Here is a 22823-nt window from a genome sequence, read left to right as displayed (position 1 = left end):
ACTTATACTGTCTTTTTACGCGTTGCGTTGCATCGCATCGCACCGCACCGCACAAACATAAAACCAGAGCGATACTCTACACTGCCCAAAACTTGCGTTTGAATCATCAGTGGCAAATCCTTTAAATATGAAAACGTACTTACAGACTTGAGTCAGAACAGCCGGCATTGTAGTCTACTCTCCCAGGATCAGGAAACAGTCCTCCATAAAATGTGCTGCACACATCTGAATATTTGGGTTGAAGTGTTCTGGAACAGTGTTGTAAATACAACTTAACCACTGATTTCTAGTCGTGTCCTCTTTTGGAAGACCAAACAAAGTATTTTCACTTTCGCTACGAAACACACAGCGCATTCACAACATGGCGGCGGCAACAATAAAGTTACGCCTTCTTTCTTTGCGTGCACATTTGGGCGGCGTTATGCAAATCTTCCCACATCATGACGTAGACATGTGGGGGCGTGTTGAAACACGTTTTAGGAGGGCGTGGCCGACTCTTAATCATTTACATGTAGTGCATCAATTCTGCATTGTCTGTAAGACTCTCTCTCTCTCTCTCTCTCTCTTTGCATATGTGAGAAAAAGCGACGTCGAGTCATGCGCCTTCCCACTAGAGTTTATGGTACGCCAAATAGAAGTACGCTGCACATCCATTGAGATACACTGAAAAATAGCATAGATTGCTTGACGGAGAGCGAAACTTTGAAGCACTCAGTCAGTGTGTTCGGCAAGTGAAACTTATACTTAGCCTCTAACTCACACAATGGTGAGTAAAACCTGAGAATTGATTAGCCAGTGGCTAATATTAGACATCATTTAGTCACCCAGAGTGAAGATTTAGTCGCATTGAAGAGGGTTGTCCCTTTTCACCATCACGCTTAGTAACACATATAGCTGTGCCCTCACCACAGTGCAACAGTGAAAAGGGACCCCTCTCAAACAGTGTCACGCCACTTTCCGAACATTGTTTAAGCAACATACACCAGTATTGCGGTATAACAAAAATAAACACCGGTATTCGTTATGAACTATTATACTGCTCATCACTAGAATCCACTCACTGCTCAAAACACCGGAGTTTTGTTCAGTGCTGAGTTATGCAAGCTCACGAATCCTCTCAATATAACAAACAAGGTATAAACCAGGGTTCCTCAATTTGTTTTTTCCGAGGGCCGAATTCTGCCAACAATACCAAGCCAAGGGCCATTGACCTATATATATATATATATATATATGTTATTATTATTACAATTATTATATTATTCTTGCTTTTGGTAAAATAATCACAAGATGGTCACAAGATGAATATTCAGATTTTTTCCCCAGTAGTCTGTTTTATTCAAACAATTATGAACATTTTTGCATTTAGATACAGAAGAACTTTACCTGTTGAATATTAAAAACAAATGAACAAACAAAAAATGTCTGCCATGCAAATCAACTGTTCCTCCTCTGGATCTCTTCTCTCCACTTTCCCTAATTGCAGATTCAGTTATTAAATTTGTCAGTATTCATATTTTTATGTTTAGATTTTTTTTGGGGGGGGGATCAAACTGTAACACCGTGTGTCTCAACCAGACACAACACGATAAAAAGTATATTTTCCATGTAGGCCAATTTTTGTCCTAACCGACCGCGACACAACAAAAAGCGACATGGAATTCTAGTTTAGGAACGGTTTTTATTTTCTGCGACGTTGCAGCAGGAACAACATACAAAATATGACATCAATTTGTTTTTTCCGAGGGCCGAATTCTGCCAACAATACCAAGCCAAGGGCCATTGACCTATATATATATATATATATATATATATGTTATTATTATTACAATTATTATATTATTCTTGCTTTTGGTAAAATAATCACAAGATGGTCACAAGATGAATATTCAGATTTTTTCCCCAGTAGTCTGTTTTATTCAAACAATTATGAACATTTTTGCATTTAGATACAGAAGAACTTTACCTGTTGAATATTAAAAACAAATGAACAAACAAAAAATGTCTGCCATGCAAATCAACTGTTCCTCCTCTGGATCTCTTCTCTCCACTTTCCCTAATTGCAGATTCAGTTATTAAATTTGTCAGTATTCATATTTTTAGGTTTAGATTTTTTTGGGGGGGGGGATCGAACTGTAACACCGTGTGTCTCACCCAGACACAACACGATAAAAAGTATATTTTCCATGTAGGCCTAGTTTTTGTCCTAACCGACCGCGACACTACAAAAAGCGACATGGAATTCTAGTTTAGGAACGGTTTTTATTTTCTGCGACGTTGCAGCAGGAACAACATACAAAATATGACAGTGATAATCTCAGGTAATGATTATGTGCTTTATTCAATGTTAAAAGTGTCTAATGTGAGTTTGAATATTATTTTGCGTTATCTTTATAAGCCATAGTGAAAGCAACAATAGATATTTTACCTCAGATCTTGAAAATAAATTAAAGCAAACGTGTACGTTAAAACTGTGAACTCACTGCGAACCAACAAAGTGTGTTTGAAAGAACACAAAGAACCAACTCACTGTATTCCATAACAAAGATATCACTCACTCACTCACTCAAAACTGTTCAGTCCATTCACATTTGAATCATCTATTTTCCGTGTGCACTTTTCTTTTCTACACACTCTGCATGTTTTTGCTGTCACATCGTATCTACACTGGACGCGACAAAGCACTGCAAATCATTTGAACGTTGTGTCAGTACGTTATAAATAGAACGAGTCAGCAGTTTACTGTCAGGGATTTGTCGCGGCACAGCATCCAAGATTATAACGAGTTCTATTGTATTTTATTGCGCCGCGTTGGCCTGTCACGATAACAACTTCTTGTTGTGCGATATATTGCCCCAGAAATAATTCCGATAAGCGATATTATTGTCATTCTAAGACAATTTAATGCCACTGAATATATAATCATAATGTAACAGCATATTAATGCAAGAAGGCCTACACACTTCCAAATGACGACAAACTTTTAATTTTTAAGAATATTTAGATCATGGAAATTAAGTATCAAAATATTAGATACCTCAAAAAAACCTGAATAAATAGTAAATAAACATTGTCTAACAAAAAGTGCAAAGTAACAAATAGAAAAAAAGAAAAATGCACAAAGAACTTCTATGGAGATTTTTCCATCTACAGATTTTTCCCTGACCTTCTTTTCTCTGTAAATTAAGGGTGCACACTATTGCTGAATAACACTGTAACTACTTAGCAGTCAGATGGCCGTATGCACAAAGGCACAGATCCCTAAACAAGGCCATATCTGCAGATGAAACTTTTTTTGTAGAAGCATTTTTTTAAATTTGAGCTAGCATCTCATGACTACACATTATGTACGAGAAGCTGCAAAAGACACAGGCGCAAGTGGACTGTACAAAACATGGTGTCATTAATTTTTATAATGTATAATAAGTCAAATAAATAAATATAATGGGGGATATATTGCATCACCAAAAATTATTGAGGTCATGTACATATATTGCGCGATAAGTCAAATATTGATTATTGCGACAGGCCTAGCGCCGCGCCGCTCGCACACGGTGTAGACACGATGTAAGTTAATGTAGCTTTATGATGCTGCATTTACATTTTCATGCCACATTATTTGAAATCAGCGCGGGCCAAATTTGTTTCTCTCACGGGCCAGATGCGGCCCACAGGCCACCTTTTGAGGAACCCTGGTATAAACGATGTGAATAAAAGATTCATTGTGCAGTGTAGAGAACTTTGTTAATTATAATGGGACGTCGCAAGGGAGTTTGCAAATGTGATATTGATTAAATATAACAGTTCAATATACAAGAAGTTAATATTAAGTGACTTGCATTTCCTGACTACAACACTATTGCCTGATTTTGCTCAGTTTCGTCAGCAAAAATAGTTTCAATAAAGTCACAGCTGAGCCGCTGCGTATCTCCAAGCAAACACAGCAGTGTTTCATTTATGAATGAACGTGCATTTTTAAATAAATCTAGTGATGTAGTTGCCACCACCTACTGGCAGTTTTAGTTTAACTTTTAAGTACCGTCTAATATTACTATTATTCAATAGAAATCATTTTAATTTTATTATTAAAGTAAATCATTTAATATTTCTAGATTCAAAATTGTATTTTTAAAACATTCATCTCAACACATTGAGGAATTCAGTTGCAATCATCCCACATCTGATCTTCATTAAAGGTCTGTATACAGGGCCTAATACTAACTTTTTGCTACACCTGCCAATGGCTGGTGACATGATAAAATTTACTGGCCAAAATTTTTTTTTTACCGGCCATGAAACTCTTTTTGCAAAAACAAGCAGTTATTACTACTACAATAACTAAACATTTTTACAATGTTTTTGTCCTGCTGGTGCATTTTCCCTCAATTTTACCTATTAATAATAGCCATTCAACATTGCAGTATAATTGAAAGTCATTATTTTTTACATTTAATAGGCTCTGAAACATATTTTTATATATAACTTTTAATTTAAGTGATTTTAAAACAAGCATAAACTATACATATTAATCTTTATTCAAGCTACAAAAGTTAATCAGCGACTAGAACAGTCCAAGGATTTCTCTTTTTATTTAGTTCTTTTGTCATTTACATCAATAACAGACTTCAGCAGGTTTCACTTTAAAATCAGCGCTGTCTCTTTAAAACCTGATGCATATGACGCGGATCTGACACATATCCGATTTTCTCCCAACTCTTTACATGCGTTGAAGCGCTACTGGTGCGCTGTCTGAAGCGGGTCAGCGTATGCGTACAGCCGAACACGCAGCCTTTCAAACTATACTTCACTGAAAAAATTTAAGGGGTTCTGAATACTTTCCGTACCCACTGTATGTGTCGCCACATTCTCAGGTTATGAAGAATAAAGAAGGGAAAAGTTAATCTTCCGATATGAAGCAGCAAAATCTTCTCAGGTAAAAGTTATTAGAACCGTGTCTAGGGACAAGCTGGCCATCACACTGCTCTGACCTTATCAGCCCGTTCATATCCTATTATTTGATTCACTCTTGTCACTTATGACAGAACAGCTAATCACGATGAACTTGTCTTCGGACAAGATAATTTTTTTCGCTTATGTCAGAAACAGCGAGTCTCTTTTAAAACTGACTGTTGTTCTCACTACATTGCATTGTTATAATTCGTAAAAGTTGTACCCGCCAACTAGAGACTGACACCGTTACATGGACTCGCTTTTGGACGCGATTTTTACTCGCATTTGGCACTTGGCGAGTGTTAATTTTAGGCCCCGTCTGTATATATACCTACATGCCACTTTTGTGTTCTTCTTTGCCACCTCTGTATAGTGCAAATTAATTTTGTTAATAGTGATTACATTTGATCGGTAGCTTATTCTTCTTCTTCTATCGTTTTAATTTGAAATTTTGAATAAGCTTATAAATATACATTTTTGAATTTGACATAAAGATGACACTTTTAATAATGTTAGAAAAAATGTCATTACAAAGGTAAAATCAAATTTTAAAATAATTTTTAAGAAGTCAAATATCACCTCATAATATTGATCAGAAGGTGCTCCTGAATTTTTTTCCTGTGCTTCTAAATTTTTTTTTATTAGGAGCACAAGTGCTTCTTAAAAGAAAACTAAGCATAGAGCCCTGGTTTACCAATTTATCGGCAGCACAGCAAAAATCAATTTCGATAGTTTTCAGCTGAAAGGAGCCCACTGTCATTATACAGTACAAGAGTGGCTTCTAGTGGCAGAATCACTGATAGATCCCTGCATTTCAGCCCGGGCCCAATTTTGACGTGTGTGAGTGTGATGATTTTTTTTATGCCACTAGGGCCGGGCTTCGGGCCAATTTTTACATCATAGTTCAGACGCGGGCCGGGCCTCGGGCTTGTTTTAGGTTTCTCCTTATTTTTATATTTTAGACATCCATCAAATACTGATGAAAAAATGGCCCGCTGGTGGAAACAACACGAGACCGTGCTACCTCGACGGTGTTTAGTGTCTCCACCAGAAGCAGCAGCAGCAGCATGTGTGACGTCAAATGCACACAGTAGGCTAAAGCTTGCCACAAAGCACCGGCATAAGTAATTACCATGAATGTGTCAGGGGGAAATAGTAAGGAGATATTTGAATTATTTACTAATAAACTAGTGTTTTCTGAGTCAGTGTCGCAAGGATGAAGTTGCCGATCCTGACTCGCCATCTCCTCAATCAACCCTCTACATTGCGAGTAAATCACTCGCATATGCGACTAAATCTTTTTTTTTACAGAAACACTGAATGACCAAAAAAGCACCACCACCAGTCCGAAGTTCAGTTAAAATGACTAATATGCATTCATACATGGTTATCAAGTTTTAATTCTAATTACTAAAGTTCTATCATTAAATAATATTAATTATATCAATATAATGCTTGACTGACTGATGTTAAGGGTGTACTATATATATATTATCAGTCTGGCGAGTAAACTAAAACATTTACTAGCCAATGGCGAATGAGAGGGTTGTCATTAGATGCACCTTTAGAGAGAAGTGCATCTTTACGTATTATGATTATAATGAAAGAGTTTTTGTTTTAGATTTGTTTTAATTCGTTAAGTAGTAATTGAAATCTTTCTATAGATATATTTGTCATGTCATGTATTCGCTGAGTTTCGGTTAATTTTTTGAAATGCTTCTGTTCAAGACTGAGACGGCAGAAAGCGTATCATGTTTGTTTTCTTTATTTTATAAAAGCACAACGTTTTGTTGATATTGCAATTGCACACAAATAAAAGTAGACCCTTTACAGTTCCGAATGATGTATTACTCTTACCTTTATTAGCAAGAATGATGACATATTTTAAATTGTTTCCACTGAAAAAAATGCAAGTGATTGCGCTGGTGCCTCCATGTCCTACAAAGCGTGCTTTAGCTTTCACTCTCCGCACAAACTATTGGATATAGCACACATTTATCAAGGTTTAATGTTTAAACATTGTTATATGCTTGAACTGTTTTATATCTATAGATTTTATTTTAGGCAAGACTAAATCTTCACTCTGGGTGACTAAATGATGTCTAATATTAGCCAATGGCTAATCAATTCTCAGATTTTACTCGCCAGTGTGTGAGTTGGAGGCTAAGTATAAGTTTAGCACAGATATATTTTCACTCGCTGACTGAGCGCTTCAGAGTTTCACTCTCCATCAACTGATCTGTGATATTTTTCAGTTCATCTGAATGGATGCGCAGCGCACCTGTATTTAACGTACCGTAAACTCTAGTGTGAAAGCGTACGACTCGCCGTTGCTTTGTCTCACACACACGCAGAGAGAGAGAGAGAGAATTGACGCGCTACATGTAAACGATATTCTTTATTGCATTTTCCTGTCAAAATAACAGCGTTCCTTTGGAATTCTTCAGCTTTTAAGAACTGCCGCTTTCTTCGGTAGTGGGCGGAACTAATGCGCAAACGGCAATCTCATTGGCTGGCGCTCACCTATTATCGTCCCTGTTTTGATTTCAGCAAATCAGCGAACGCACACAACCTGCTTAATATTCATGAATCCAGCAGCTCATTAATCCTTAGTGCATTTTATATTGTTCTTATGAATTCATATCATTATCTTATCAGTATTTTTGTTAGTTTTTTACATACAAAACTGAACAATTTTAATAGCTGAAACAGTAGTATAAGCGGTTTTGGGAGAAGGGGGAAAAAAGATGGGCTAGGGCCGGTAATTCTGATAAGCTGTCAGACACGGGCTGGGCTAGTGCCTGAGCGTCTCGGACCAGGGCCGGGCTAGGGCCTAAATTTGAGGCCCGTGCAGGGCTCTAACGCCTCGTGCTGTTTGTTTTGACACGTGATTCTGCACGCTGCACAGTGCGGGACACTTCAGATGCGGATTTAAAACATAGACAACAAAAATGTATATATACAGTCTAAACCAGGCTTATTCACAATGACAACACTTTCAGATACAACGTGACCTGTGGTAACTATTTAAAGCAACATGGACGCAAAAAAGATTGGCAGAGCTGAGCAGCTTAATGCAAATACGCAGCGATACGATCTATATTAATGCAGGCAGTAAAGCTCAATGTGATCTGCCGCCTGATACCATTGGGTACAGCAATTGAGAATACTACAGCAACTTGGCGACCTCTAGAAGTTTTAATATGTCTATGCCAGCACACCTTTAACCAAAGCTGTGCAAGCCAAGGCATTTTGATGGTACAGTAGGTTGGTTTTATTTTCTGTTGCTCTTTACTCTGGGTCAAATACGCTTAGTCACATAAATCATAGCTCTATATTGAAAATAGGCTATCTTTTGAATCTGAATCACACATCATTTCAGCTTTCAGTGTGGACAGACAAATAAAGTGAGGATAAAAACACAATTAGGACACGCTGTTGCTGTTATTCCATGTGCAGCAATATGCGCAATCGGGGCATGGCTGCATTTCATCTGGCTTTGTCATGCATCGTAGCGCTGCACAATAAACAGATCAACTTTCTCGCCTTTATTCCGGAGTCAATACAGCCACTACGGTCTGTAGTTAACTCGAGCATTCTTTTGTCTCCACCGCACACTGATCCTGGCTGCTCATGACGCTCCTTGGATGATGAATGAGAGCACTGTTATCACCTTTGATAGTCATTAGCTTAAGGCAGTTCCTTTGGCATCCAGATGGGCACAAAATGGCGGCTTCCTCTCTGCCCGCAGACCCATCTCCCGCTCGCAGGCGCCACACACACACACACACACACACACACACACACACACACACACACACACACACACACACACACACACAAAGAGCCTCTTATGGAAGGAGGGAGCTGGTTGGCACAAGCAAGACACATTTGCATGGCGTTTCCATCTCCTCTTAAAGCTGTTCTACACAAATGTTTCCAAATTAAATCTGAGATCTTTATGACTAGATTCAAATCAGCCCAAAATGTTAGCTAATGAGAAAAAAAGACTTGCGTGGAACTCAAAAGGAGATAATAATATTGGGGACAGATGCTTTTGAAGCATCAATGAATGAAGGCACCACATTCTAAGAGTTCCAAAGTCATATGATATCTTTGTGTGAGATATTAAAGTTATTAAAGATATACAATTTTCCTTTAAATCTGACTGACATTTAAAGCAGCCAATCACAGTTCTTTTCGTTGAGAGTCATGTTTATGGGTGTGAAAATATAAAGTTGATGCTAGTATTAGAGCCTGACCGATATATCGTTTAGCCGATATTATCGGCCAGTATGAGCCTGTCGCCGATATATCGGTATCGGCAAATATGCCGCCGATATGAACTGCTACTGGCGACTCAGGTCAGTGTAGTGTAGAGATGCGCAGATGAGCTCAAACTTCACCTGAGTCCGCTGCTTCAAATGATCCGCCCGCCACCCACCCGCACCTATATTTGATCGTCACATTACAATGATTCTAATTCTTTGTTTTGCATGATGATATGATGAATGGATGGTTCATTTTAACAGCAGATTCAGTGACGTTACATACTAGAGCTGATCTGCGCTTCACGGCACGCATCTGCGGCGCATTAAAGCCTGTGTTACGGCCACCGGAGCTGATCGTGACCACTCAATGCTGGTGTTTACCAGCCGCGCTGTGGCCCAGAACTCACGCTTATCACATCGGTCACATCACATCACGCGGCGTGAGAAAATACAATAGAATTCTATTGTATTTTGTCGCGCCGCTCGCGTCCGGTGTAGAATAGAACCCATTATGTTGTCTACACCGGATTCAGTAAACTGATGCCTCGTTTTATTTATGACGTGCTGACAGAAGTTCAAATGATTTTCAACGGTCGCTTTGATGCGTTCTGTTGCAGCGCAGACACGGTGTCAGCATAGTTTGTCAGTACAGTCAGTAACGTAGCAGATTGAAAAGTTAGTATCTTTCTGCAGTCCAATAGATGGCAATGCGGTGGTGGCTTGAGTCTGTTGAATGGTGATTTAACGCTACGTTGTCACCTACTTGGAGAGACTCAATGCTAAGTAAATAAACATCAATGCCCTCATCTTTTACTCTCACAATGAGCTTATCATATTCGTTTGCTACATTAGTAGGGCCCTATGAATTCAGCGATGCAAAAAACATGGACGGAATTGCGGAATCCAGTCATAAAAACTGAATTTACTGTATAACGCGGAATTTCATGGAATTTGTCTTATTTTTGATAAATAAATAAAAAACAGATCAGTGAATGAGTGTCTGTGAATATTAAATCGCAAAAAGACGATTTAAATACGAATGTCCTGCATGTTCATTGGATTACCAGAAAATACATAACACAGAGTTTGTGAAAAAAATATTATTCATTATTATTATTTATTCATTTTAGATGTTTACATTTGGAAAAGCTGTGCTTCCTGCATAAACCTGCCCCTGTTGGTTTGGCAGTAGCTTGCTTGCCCTACACAGTTATCTTGTTTAATTTATTAATTAAAGTTATATATATTTTGTTCTGTTTGTGTTATTCAAGTTATTTATAATAAGTGAAGTGAAGTTTTCTGTTAAGTGCACTGATGTCAGACTCACTTTGAATAATAAAGTTTATTGTTAAATTGTTAAATACCCTGCCTCCATTACATAGGCCTATGTTTGTCATATCATTATAAGTGTTTGATCACCACATTTGAGTTATCATTGCAAAAAATGTGTTTATGTGTATATATATTCTGTTTATGTAGGCTACGAATGGGAAGTGTGTCCAAACTTTTGACTATACTGTACTATAATATAGCCTACACATAAAGAATATCGGCCGATATATCGGTATCGGTCTTTATTTACTCCCTAATATCGATATCGGCATCGGCCCCCAAAAAAGTCATATCGGTCGGGCTCTAGCTAGTATGGCAACGCTGCTTTCCAGCACATTTACAAGTTGTAGGCTGTGAATGAAGTCCCGTGAAGCCAAACAATGTAGATTTGCATTAACATTATGCTCAAAGTCATTGTAAGCAACATTTTGCAAATACATAATGAGTGTATTTCTGATTACAATTACCATTGAAGTAAATCATACTCAACACTATATGTCGTATCTAGTAGCTGAATATAGGCTGCGTTCACACATCACTAATACAGTTGTCAGTCCCATATCCGTACCTGCAAATTTCTCTGCAAACCTGTGCTGTTTGAGTGAAATGTTGTAAGATTAATGCCGGAAGTTATAGTTATTATTTTTTGGTAAGGTAACCAAAGGAATAATTGACTAATCAGAAAATAATCATTACAGGAATTGACTAAACGAGAAAAAAATAATCAAATTAAACAATTATTGTAAGTTGCTGCATTTGTCAGAATCAGTGATGTTTGGTGTCATTGACACATTTTAAAGGGTTAGTTCACCCAAAAATGAAAATTCTGTCATTAATTCTCACCCTCATGCTGTTCTAAACCCATAAGACCTCTTCGGAACACAAATTAAGATATTTTTTGATGAATTTTGTGAGCTCTCTGACCCTCCATAGACAGAAATGTAATTACAACAACCAAGGTCCAGAAACATAGCAAGGAGATCTGTAAAATAATCCATGTGACATCAAGGGTTCAACCGTAATTTTACGAAGCTACGAGAATAATTTTTGTACGACTTTATTCAACAATTCGTCTCCTTCGCATCACTGTAATGCCATTTTGGAGAATATCCACTGAACGTAAACAGCGTATGCTGTTCTGTGTCTGCTGCGTCACGCAGATACGTTGTTTTTGAATAAAGTCGTTATTTTAGTTTTCTTTGCGTACAAAAAGCCCCTGATGCCACATGATTCTTTTACAGATCTCCTTGCTACGTTTCTGGACCTTGATCGTGGTAATTACATTGCTGTCTATGGGAAGGTCAGAGAGCTGTCAGAATTCATTAAAAATATCTTCATTTGTGTTCCGAAGATGAACGGAGGTCTTACAGGTTTAGATCGACATGAGGGTGAGTAATTAATGAGATAATTTTCATTTTTGGGTGAACTATCTCTTTAACAAGTCTTATTTTAATCTACTGAAACACATCTTGCAGAGCGCACAGAGAATGACCTATATGTGATCTCTTGCTTTGAGGAGAATGTTTGTTGTAGCGCGTCTGTGAGAAACTTTTTGGATTGCCTGACCTGCTTTTCCCGGACACTGTGGTCTCAGGCCCTTTTGTCAGTCACTCCACAGCATCATCAGATCTCTGATCCCTGAATCACTAATCTAATGTCCTGTGCCTCCTTCCTGAAGCCCATCTGACTGCTCTGACCCTAGCCCAGTGCTGTCCCTCAGCTTGGCTTTTTTGCTGACTGCTGAGTCTCCAGTGAATAAGGGGCCCTTTGCTGATGGACATGTTCTTCTACTTTTATCTGGTGTGGAGCCTCATGGAAGCACTTCTGACTTCCCTGCAGAATACGGTTGTGTTAAATATGGTTATGTTCATAAACAGTTAGGTTATGAAAGAGAGTTGCAGCCACACTCTATAACTTACTTGGCTTAGATCAATTGTGCACCAATAATGTGTTCAGTTGAGTGAATTTAAACTGACTTAGACTGAAAACCAAGCTGCACAGTACTTTACTTGAGATGGTCTGCTTGTTAGTCCCCAACACTGTGTGCACGTAGCCTGAAACATGTTGACAGGTGATATGAATGCTCACAAAAGTCTGAAGTATTGGTGCAGTATCATGAGAGGCATAATCTCTAAATATATGATTGAATTAGCACAGCCTTAATACGATGAGAGCGTGTTAATATGATAACTAGCAATGTATCATTTGCACATGCTTTTAAGTCTTGCCAATTTAAACATTCAAGTGACTTTAAGCCATTCAAGCAAGACATGAAGATGACATTATTTTGTATGCATCTGGCCGTTTATGCACAAAAACAATTTCTGTATAACTGTATTTCTGACAGTCTCTGTTTTGGAGTGGTGCAAATATTGAAACGTTTGTTGAATTGGAGTGATTTGTATTGAGTTGCTTCCCTCTTTTGGAGTGTCTAGGTATTGCAACTATGTTTTCTAAAATTGTGGTTCTTTTTAAACAAGATGTTGCTTTATCATTGGTTGATCTTCAGTAGGCTATTTATTCATACTGTAGGTTTTTATTGGCACATTATCCAAAATATTAAACCATTAAGTCATTCAGATCATTCAGTTGCCTGTAGCATCATAACAAGGCAAATGCCAAACTTTTTTGGGCCTGTTATGTTTATTGAACTCATAGATATCGATAGATTTCTAGATCTATGGTTTTTGCCATGTAAGATTGACCAGTGTTGATTTCATTTCACATTATAAACAGACACATTCTAAGAAAGAAAAAATGAGACTCCACAGTACATCATTCTGAAATAAGTAATACTGGTCCATGTATTTTTTATATGTGATTTACATGCCAGTGAATTTTTTTTATTTTACATATTTTAACAATAAAATTACAGTAATTATAGTCATCCTGTCAGGACACATTTTTCCTCATTATTATTAATTTAAAATTAGAATTGAGGGTGGTTTTCATTATGCAAAATATATTTTATTTTGTTTTGTAACAAAATTAAAAGTTAAATGCACTCAGTGTTGTATACATCACATTATGTAATGCTTTGTAAGAATTTTATATTTGGTAGTACATCTGGTAGCAAAACTTCTCCATAAATATCTCACCGATTAAGTGTTTGTTACACACAAACATGTCAGTGTGTCATTGTTTGAAAGCCTATTGCTCTGTCAGAATCCAGGCCATGCAAACGGAAACCTGTGACCTGGGTTTCTGCATGGCTCCGTGTGACATTGACTCGATGTTGATTTCAAACCCAGAAGAAAAACTCCTAAATTAACAATTTTTCTCTTTAAAATAATATCAGGTATATGAAGAAGAAGAAGATGATTAAGAATATCAGATGCTATCTTCCATTATCTCTAACATATGCATTTCTTGTCGAGGCTTGAGGGGTTTCTCTACAGCAGTGCATTTGCAGTGTTTCATATGCTGTGCCTTGAGGGCTAAATTCTTATCATAAAATTGAGATTGAACATCGTGTACAAAGCATGTGCTTACAGACTGTGACCTCTGACCTTTCTGGTTGTTTTTCAGAGTACTTGCTGGTCCTTGTATCATATGACTGCCTTTTCCACGCCATTAAGTTTTATATTGATGGACTTTGACTTACTTGAACTTATAACCCATCTTTGATTTCTGTGCACTTGGTTGGGATATATAAAACTAAACCTTATCAAAATTCAGCAGGTATGTGGGTTGTGTGTGTTTACACAACTAGTTGGTCATAAACAGGTCACTGAAAAATGAAAATGTACTGATCCAAATCATGTATGACTGACTTTCTTCTCTAGAACAATATATATATATATATTTAAAAAAATGTTTTTTTTATGAAAATATTTTTCAAATGCTATAAACTATTCAGAAAACCCACTTACTTGATACATAATTACTAAAGGTGAAAATTAACAGCAGAGCCCAAACTATCCTGACTTTCTTCTCTAGAACAATATATATATATATATTTAAAAAAATGTTTTTTTATGAAAATATTTTTCAAATGCTATAAACTATTCAGAAAACCCACTTACTTGATACATAATTACTAAAGGTGAAAATTAACAGCAGAGCCCAAACTATTAAAGTGCCCCTATTATGGGTTATGAAAGGTTCATATTTTGGTTTTGGGAGTCCCCAACATGTTGACATGCATGCAAGGTCAAAAAACACTTTCATTGTCTTATATGCATTTAGTTTTACCTTATTTGCTCAAGGACTCCTAAACGATTCGCTCAAAGATTCATTTTTCCAAACTCCTCCTTTGCGTGACGCTAATCTGCAGTGATTGGTCTGATTTGTTGATTTAATTTCCATTTAATCATGCCTGTAATGCCTGATAAAGCATAGTGCTGCTTTGTGTACAGCGTTACTGGAGAAACAACTATTTTACCGCTCCAGAAGCGGCACCTAGTGGCAAAGAATGAATTTGCATTTTCATTCAGACCAACAAAAAGACCAACAAGTGGGAGGGCAATATGCTAATGTTTCATGTTGACGTCAACATGAAACGCTTGGGATTCGTTTTAAAAACGACTAATTTCAATGATTCAGAGCCGACTCTTTCTTTTGAGAGACAATAACTTTATACACGGTGCACTTTCAGATTTAAAACTTTGCAGGATGTTTTCATTCACTTAGAGCTGTTACACACTACATGAAAGGTCATTTTCAAAAATCCATAATAGGGACACTTTAAATTCAGCTACTATTTATTCGTATATATGAATCAACATTCAAACAAAAACATTTATTCAGACATTTGAATTGCTCATTGAATGGCACTTTGACTCAGCAACACATTTTTGCTTTTATTAGATTGATGAAAAGGGAAAGTCTAATGATATAATTAGGGCTGAACGAATTTGGAAAATAATCTAATTGAGATTTAATATGCAATTCTTTTTTTAAAGCTCTTTATGTTCTGTATTATTCAACAAAGACAAGCTATAAATCATTGTATAGTATGACCAACACACTATTAGATAGATTAAACATAAATGTTCTTTTCTGTGGGCCAGGCCTATCTGTTACAATGAAATTAGGTGATGCATGAATTGATATGAATGACATTTTTATTTAACATCTACAATCACAGTATATTGACTGATTTGTTGAACTTCCAACCTTGTAAGCGCTTTTAAATGACCAGCACCTGCCTGAGTCTGTGCGACTTCATCTATGGCTTTTCTCTTCGCTTTCACAAACCGATCCATCTCCCATTCTAAGTTACGTCCTTTGGCTGTTTACCGTTTTATGTCTTTTCTTTTTCTGCTGATGGCCCGCGCTCGACTTGAAGCTGCGCTGCTTAGACCGATGGGTGTGTGTCATCAAAGTACTGCGCAGCCTCTGCAATTGAAAAATCGCGTTATTTCATATCGCGATATTATCGCAAATGCAATTAATCATTTAGCCCTACATATAATTGTTTCTTCTTTAATTCATTGTGGACATATGATAACTTACACTGTGGGTGTCTTAAAGACTTGTTTACATAACAGATTTATTCAAATATACAGTAAGTAATTAAGACATCTAGCAAAGAGTATGTTCTTTATAATCACTGAAGCTGCCACTCACTTTGGCTTCAGCCTGAGCTCTGAGCTCACAAAACTCTTATCATAATCAGAAGCTTCCTACACTGAATAATGAGTCTCTCATTTACATTGTATTTACACTGTTGGTAATAATGAGAGCATCCTACAGTGTACAGAAACCCCTCTGATTGGCCATTGTGTTCATGCACTTAACAGACATGCCTGTGATTTGGCTACAGCAATCAGCAAAAACAGTGTAAATCGAAACCATTGTCGATTCTCGGAGCACAAACAAATATGCACAGGAGCGTCTGAAAGCAGCCTCATATCAGCGGATACTATGTTGAGCGCTGCAGTGATGACATATTTTTGTTGGCCAACCTGGAAGTTCGCAAAAAATCACAATGGGGTTTTACTGAAGAATTTTGTCATGGAATAAAAAATAACAATATTTTGAGTTTAAGCACTTTATTTCAGACATTTAACCAAAAACCCGTTCAAAAAAAAAAAAAAAGATTTTGAAACAATGTATCTGATAGTCCTAAAGTACAAAATTCGCTTTGGGTTTTGGCCTACAAATTCACTTTGGGTTTTGGCCTACAAAAATACAGTGTTGGCCAGAAATAACTGACTTAAAACCATTTTTTAGCTGGTGAAAATTAGAGCCCGACCAATATATTGTTTCGCCGATTTTATCGGCCGATATGAGCCTGTCGCAGATATATCGGTACCGGCGAATATGCCGCCGATATGCCATCGATATGAATAATTTTTTTACAGAACATAAAATGCAGATAAAATGTAAATGGTGTAATTACGTAGTTTGTCCAGCAGAGCGCGCTCCATTGTTTGCTACTGGCGACCTGGATGAAACGCTTTAAAGCTTAAGTGTATGGAATACCATTGAAACTTTGAACGGCCATATCTCCGTAAAGGCGTGGCGGATCTGCACCAAATTCAGGGGAATCCCTTCAGCTCGAGGAACCAAATCGAGTGTATGTCTCTAGGCCCCCTTTCGAATGAGACCACCCCCGCCATCAATAGCCCCCGGGGTCCGGGAGTTACGGGCGATTAAATTCGCAGTCGGATGCTGACCGATCTGGCGATCCTGGAGGGCTACAGACTCACGGAGGGTGGCGTTCGAGAGGGCTCCTCGAGCTGAAGGTATCCCCAGAATTTGGTGCAGATCCGCTGCCGCGTTCGCGATATAGTGACACCAGCTAACACTTTCACTTCAGTAAGGAGGTCTCTTGTTCTGGCAGCAGCATTCAAGCGTTGTCTTATTCGACTGTAAGTGCCCTGCGAAGTGGACTTCACATGATATTCCGCCATGATTCCAGTTCGAAGGGAACGTACACATTACATTCAAAGGCCATTAAAGTGAGCGAGATGTGAATTTAAATTGTATTTATTTACAGAGGTATATCGTGTCACACTTCACAATTCTCTAGTAAGTTTCGTCTGTGTGTGAAGACAGTAGCACAAATCTGTGAATGAATGTTCCGAAGTGAAATAAACTTCAATGGAATAAAGTTGAATGGAATTGAATTGAAATAAAGTTGAAGTTTGATCACCACATTTGAGTGATCATTGGAAAAAATGTGTTTATGTATATATATTCTGTTTATGTATATACTGTATTCTATATATAGTACCAGTCAAAAGTATATACACACGAATGGGAAAGTGTCCAAACTTTTGACTGGTACTGTACTATAATATACACAAAGAATATCGGCAGATATATCGATATCGACTCCCTAATAAAAAATTTTTTACTCCCTAATATCAGTATCGTTATCGGCCCCCAAAAAACCCATATCAGTTGGGCTCTTGATGGCAGCAGACTAAAGAAGCTGTGTGTCGGGTGGGTGGGATCAAAAATACTAGTTTTCTAATAATTTTGGCCACCACTGTACATCATCTCCAACAGCACTTCATTGAGTCTGTTCTTGGTGGTATTGGAACTGCAGACAGGATGGTGGTGTCACTTTTTGGTGTACTTCTCAGGAGTTGCAGTGTCCGGATGTTTCTTCTTCAGAAGTTGCGTGGCATGTGGGAGCTGTAAATTCCTGGGGTTTCAGGCCCATCACTCCACGGCTGGTGTATTCTCAGTCATGCTCACCATGTGGTAAGCACGGCGAGTGTGGATAACGGCGATGCAGAAAAGCCTGCGGTAATGCTTCATTCTTATGCTTGGAGAGCTGCGGCAGATTAGCACAGACTCTGGCAACTGGCAGCGGCTCGAAAACTCCACGCCACCCTTCTCAAATCCGCTGTCCCAGACACCGCTGCAGCGCGGCAGGGGAGCGCTTTCCGTTACCGCTGCAAGAAGCATTACCGAAACCTCAGCCTTCTTCTGCGATCCCCGAGCGTGCAGGCTTAAACAGATCCCGCCACTGGATATCAGCTCCAGTTATTTGTCAGTTTCCTCACGACAATGACAGGCTGTAATCCAGAGCTGTCCTTCCACACGCTGAAGATCAATACGGAGGTGCTTGAATGCTCTCATACTCATGTGTCATCACGTTCCACATCAACACAGGAAGTAAATGAGAATGACACGATGAGTGACAGCTGTCGCGTAGCACGTGAGATTATGGTGACATTATGGTGTCCTCTTCTTGTAGAGTGTCATGGATGCCACTCTTTGAGTTGTGGACGTGTGTTTGCGGTGACAGACTTGATCCCATGTTGCTGTTCTTTGGTTGAGTGTCTTATAATGGCATTACTCATAATGCACTGCCACTGATGACATTACCGTTGTCCATTAGAGTGAATCTTAACCCACTTGTATCTGTATGTATCACTCACCAGGGACACATCTAACTGTCTGTGAATAGACGCTAATGATATGGTGTCAAAAGGGTCTTGTGGTAGTAAGGTCACAGTTGGCTCAACAGCTGGAGCGTGTTGATCTTTCTCTGCTGACCGTTTCAATTAAATAGCATGTAGGTGGAACCTTTATCTTCCCAGATTCCCAAAAAATGTGGGTGTTGCGGTATTGTCAAAAAACAGTATTTTCTCTGTTTTTGTTGGTAATAATAATTATTTTGCAGAGTGTCTTTTTGTGCTGGTATCTTGGCTGGTTTATAGCCTGTCGTGAACAGCTGATTTTCACATTCTTTATATTCGGTGCGTTTGCCAGTTCACAGCAGTGGCATAAGTTAACTTTTTCTTTAAGCTGTGAAATTTGCTACCTTAAATTGATTTCCAAGGACATTTTTCCTTCATAAGGACTTTTTATTTTCTAACCGTATTAAATTTATGCATCATCTTTTAAACCAAATGTTTGCATTAAATCAATAACATCTATATATGAGATACTGTGGGCTGTTCCCAATCAAATGAATAAGTATCAACAAAATATGTTGCACTGCAGATGTGCTACAGATGCTGCACATACTGTAAACCAGCATTTAGATGCATTTACACTACAACTGCATAAATAATACTATGAGATGAATGTTTTAACGATAATACATTAACAATACATTCAATATTAAATTAAAACCAGCAGTAGGTGGTGGCAGGTCTTAATCATTGAGTCACTGAGTAATCCATTCATCCAGTTTGTTCAAAAACTCATTCATTCATTAATTCAGAGATAAAACACTGCAAACATTGATTAATCGTTAACTTTAACGCAGCAAAATGCGTCTATTGCAGCAGCACGCAGTCACCTGTGTGACAGGATGTGCAAAAGCCACCCAAATTAAAGGGGTTTTAGTCTGAATAAAATGCTAGTAGCAGGATTGTAAAATGAATAGATATGATTATGATAATTTGATAAAATGAAGAGAGTGCGCCGTATGTTTGAGATCATTTTATTTTGTTGACTGTTTCCTATCCCGACACGGAGACCGCTGGACGCGCCTCTTTAAATGGTTTCATGGTGCTCGTTATTGTATTTTAATATATTGTTTTCAACTGACATTATGGCATTTAAAATAAAACGATCCCAAACGTAACTGTGGCGCGTGTGGCTGTGCTGCAGTCAGTGAACCTCTTCCATCGGCGCTGCTGCAGCAAAACACACTGTTGCTCACATCAAACATTATCATGCGAGTATTATGACCAGTACTTCATTTGATCCTGCTGGATCCTGTTCCAGAAAATGTCAGATTTTGAATTTTTGCATTGCGGTAGGCCTATTTGTTTTTAAAAATCCGGCATTTACAGTGCATTAGATCGTGACAGTGCATGCGTGCGTGTACAAGACGAAGCGAGCGCGGGGTTGGCTAGATGTATTTGGAGGTTATTACTCACGTCTCATTCGGCACAAACGTCTCATTCGGCACAAATCCAAATGTTTCCATATTCGCAATGTATTTGAATGTTAAACTATTATTTATAATGTAAACTAGGCTTGTACTTTACACGCATTCGCATATAGACGGAAAAGATAATCATCTTCACATGAGCAGAAACGTCCTTAACAGCAGAGTGGACCGGTATACTACGGTCTATTTAAACTGACCAGTGTAACCTTTTATATGTTTGGTTGACTGTATTTTATTTTGATAATGAACAGACTGCGATGTAAGTTTGAATTGCTAGAATATGTGGGGTGTGTGCGCGCGCGCGAGGCGCCGGTGCGATTGAACAGCTGAAATATAAAAAACTCAATTTTTGGAGTAAGATATAATCCGCAAAAGTGTTTTTTTTTGCACACTCACAATAAAAACAAGATTTGTGCTTTTGTAAAATAAAGCAAACAAACAGAATGCGCGTTGTCATCCTTTCCTTTCCGTGAACTTGTTTATGGAGCGCCGCGCCACACTTCTGTTTTAAATCTGTTAGCTTAATTATTTAAGTCAGATATTTAAACAAATTGTTATTTTTATTTTAGGCCTATTGCTTACATAGGCTGTACATTTTCCTTAAAGCATCCCATTTTGTCCCAGGGCTTGAAAACCTGTGCCTAGGCTAGTTAGGTCCTGCAGAAACTTGTGAAAGATGCTCTTAGTTGTGGCATCACCGTTTAGTGACATTGAATGCTCCGGGAAAACGTATTGTCAAGTGTCGGTCACAGCGCCATTTAATTGCTGTTTTGTATCCAGCAATTATTTATTTACAAATTATAAGCTCTGATTATGACAAGCGTGGTATAAAAGCTTTGTTTATTAGAGGAATATTTGGTTAGCTGGAAAATCTTACATCGTGACCATGCTTTTGGATGCCATTCGAGCCCATATAGCCTACATTTATGCAGCTTTGTTCTTGGTTACGAATTTCCACAAATTCAATAATATTTAGGCATTGTTTCTTTTCCTAAATCCTCACCGTCTAACCCTCTAATTTCGCAGGTTTATTTTATTGCCATTCACTTTTTCTCACTGTTTTCGCATCTCTTACCGTGGTAAACATGCGGAAGGGAAATGAAAGATTTCATGGCCATGAATTAAGAATTCGTCAATATTAACTTTGTTTATTTAACTATTGTAAAAAAAATTGGTATAACATTTGCATAAATATTTAGGAAAATGGCACACTTGTTGTTACTTAACCATATCTTAAGATATAAGTATAAGACAAAAGCCCATATAGGCCTAGGCTTTTTGGCCCCATATATTGAATTTTGTCATTCTAACTGCATTCTATTAGGCCACATAAAGAAGTGAAAGTGTTCAATCTCAAGATTTGTCTTTGTTTTTTTGCAAAGTGAGCAACGTACTTGATAATGTCAGCTTCCACATTGTTTAAACAACAATTGCAATATTGTAGACGATACATATCGCACACCCCTTGCGGGTGGCATAACCTGAATGATGAATAAAAGCACTTTACTATCATTGGGTGTAAACTATGAAGTGAAAAATGACATTGAGCTCTTGAATTTTATGCTATTAGTTGAATGTGATCACGGAGTGTCCTTATTTTTCCTTTCAGAAAATTCTGCAACTTCTACCTGAGAAAATCAACAGTCGATGGCAGTTTCACAGTATAGGTAAGTGCTGTTCAGACCTCATTTTACACTCACATGGTTCATGCCACACAGTTTAGCTGTTGAAATTGAAATATTGCTTACAGTATCAGTATTTCTTTGTGCATGATTATAGAGTCAGTCTGTATGCGTTTTGCTGTTAAAGCAGGTTCAGGAGAGAGTCAGTGTAACCTGGTTTAATACTTTCTCAGAGAAAATAATTAGCTACAGAGAAAGTGAGAGCAGGAGGTTAATAAATGGGAAATGCAAATGAAAGGCTTCATTTGAAATGCAAATTGCTAAATGAAATTATGCGTCTCGTGGTTTCAGTCTTCCGTACAGGAAGACCCTCAAAGGAGGCAATAACCTCAATTAGAGCCCTGCGCATAGAGATGGGCAGACAGACAGACAGACAGACAGATGCCTAGGGGAAATTCAAGCAAAAATTGATGCAACAGTATCGAAGCTTATTGTTATTGTTTTCAGCTATATGTCTTTGCTGGGCAAAAAAATCACAATCCTCTCTCTGTCAGCTAAAGTATCAAAACATAGCTTGGCTTTTTAAGAGATTCAGTCCACTTCCTATCCGTGTTGAAGTAGCTCCTCAGTTGATTATAAGGTGAGTCTGATCCTCCAGTGTACTGTAGATACTGTGTGACTGTTGCTTACGATTGCCAAGCAATGCCACAACTGACATATCAATATAAAATTCAACAGATGGATCTTTTTTTTTTTTTGGATCCTTTTTTGCATTTCCTGGTTGAAGTAAACTACAATAGACAAAATGCTGTCCAAGGGTTTTTCCACCACTTTTTC

The 22823-nt window shown here is 37.9% G+C and overlaps 1 protein-coding gene across 1 annotated transcript in view; it reads left to right on the top strand.

Moving 5' to 3' along the window:
* Positions 1 to 22823, top strand: part of ralgapa2 (Ral GTPase activating protein catalytic subunit alpha 2) — a 199530-nt gene that overhangs the window by 47115 nt on the left and 129592 nt on the right. The window contains exon 4 of the mRNA XM_016242121.1: positions 21974 to 22031. Within this exon, the coding sequence (XP_016097607.1) occupies positions 21974 to 22031 (58 nt within the window). The remainder of the gene's footprint in view (positions 1 to 21973; positions 22032 to 22823) is intronic.

Source organism: Sinocyclocheilus grahami, unplaced genomic scaffold (genome assembly GCF_001515645.1).
Source record: "Sinocyclocheilus grahami isolate Dianchi unplaced genomic scaffold, SAMN03320097.WGS_v1.1 scaffold646.1, whole genome shotgun sequence".
Classification (NCBI taxonomy): Eukaryota; Metazoa; Chordata; class Actinopteri; order Cypriniformes; family Cyprinidae; genus Sinocyclocheilus; species Sinocyclocheilus grahami.
This window is presented reverse-complemented; position numbering and strand designations above follow the sequence as displayed.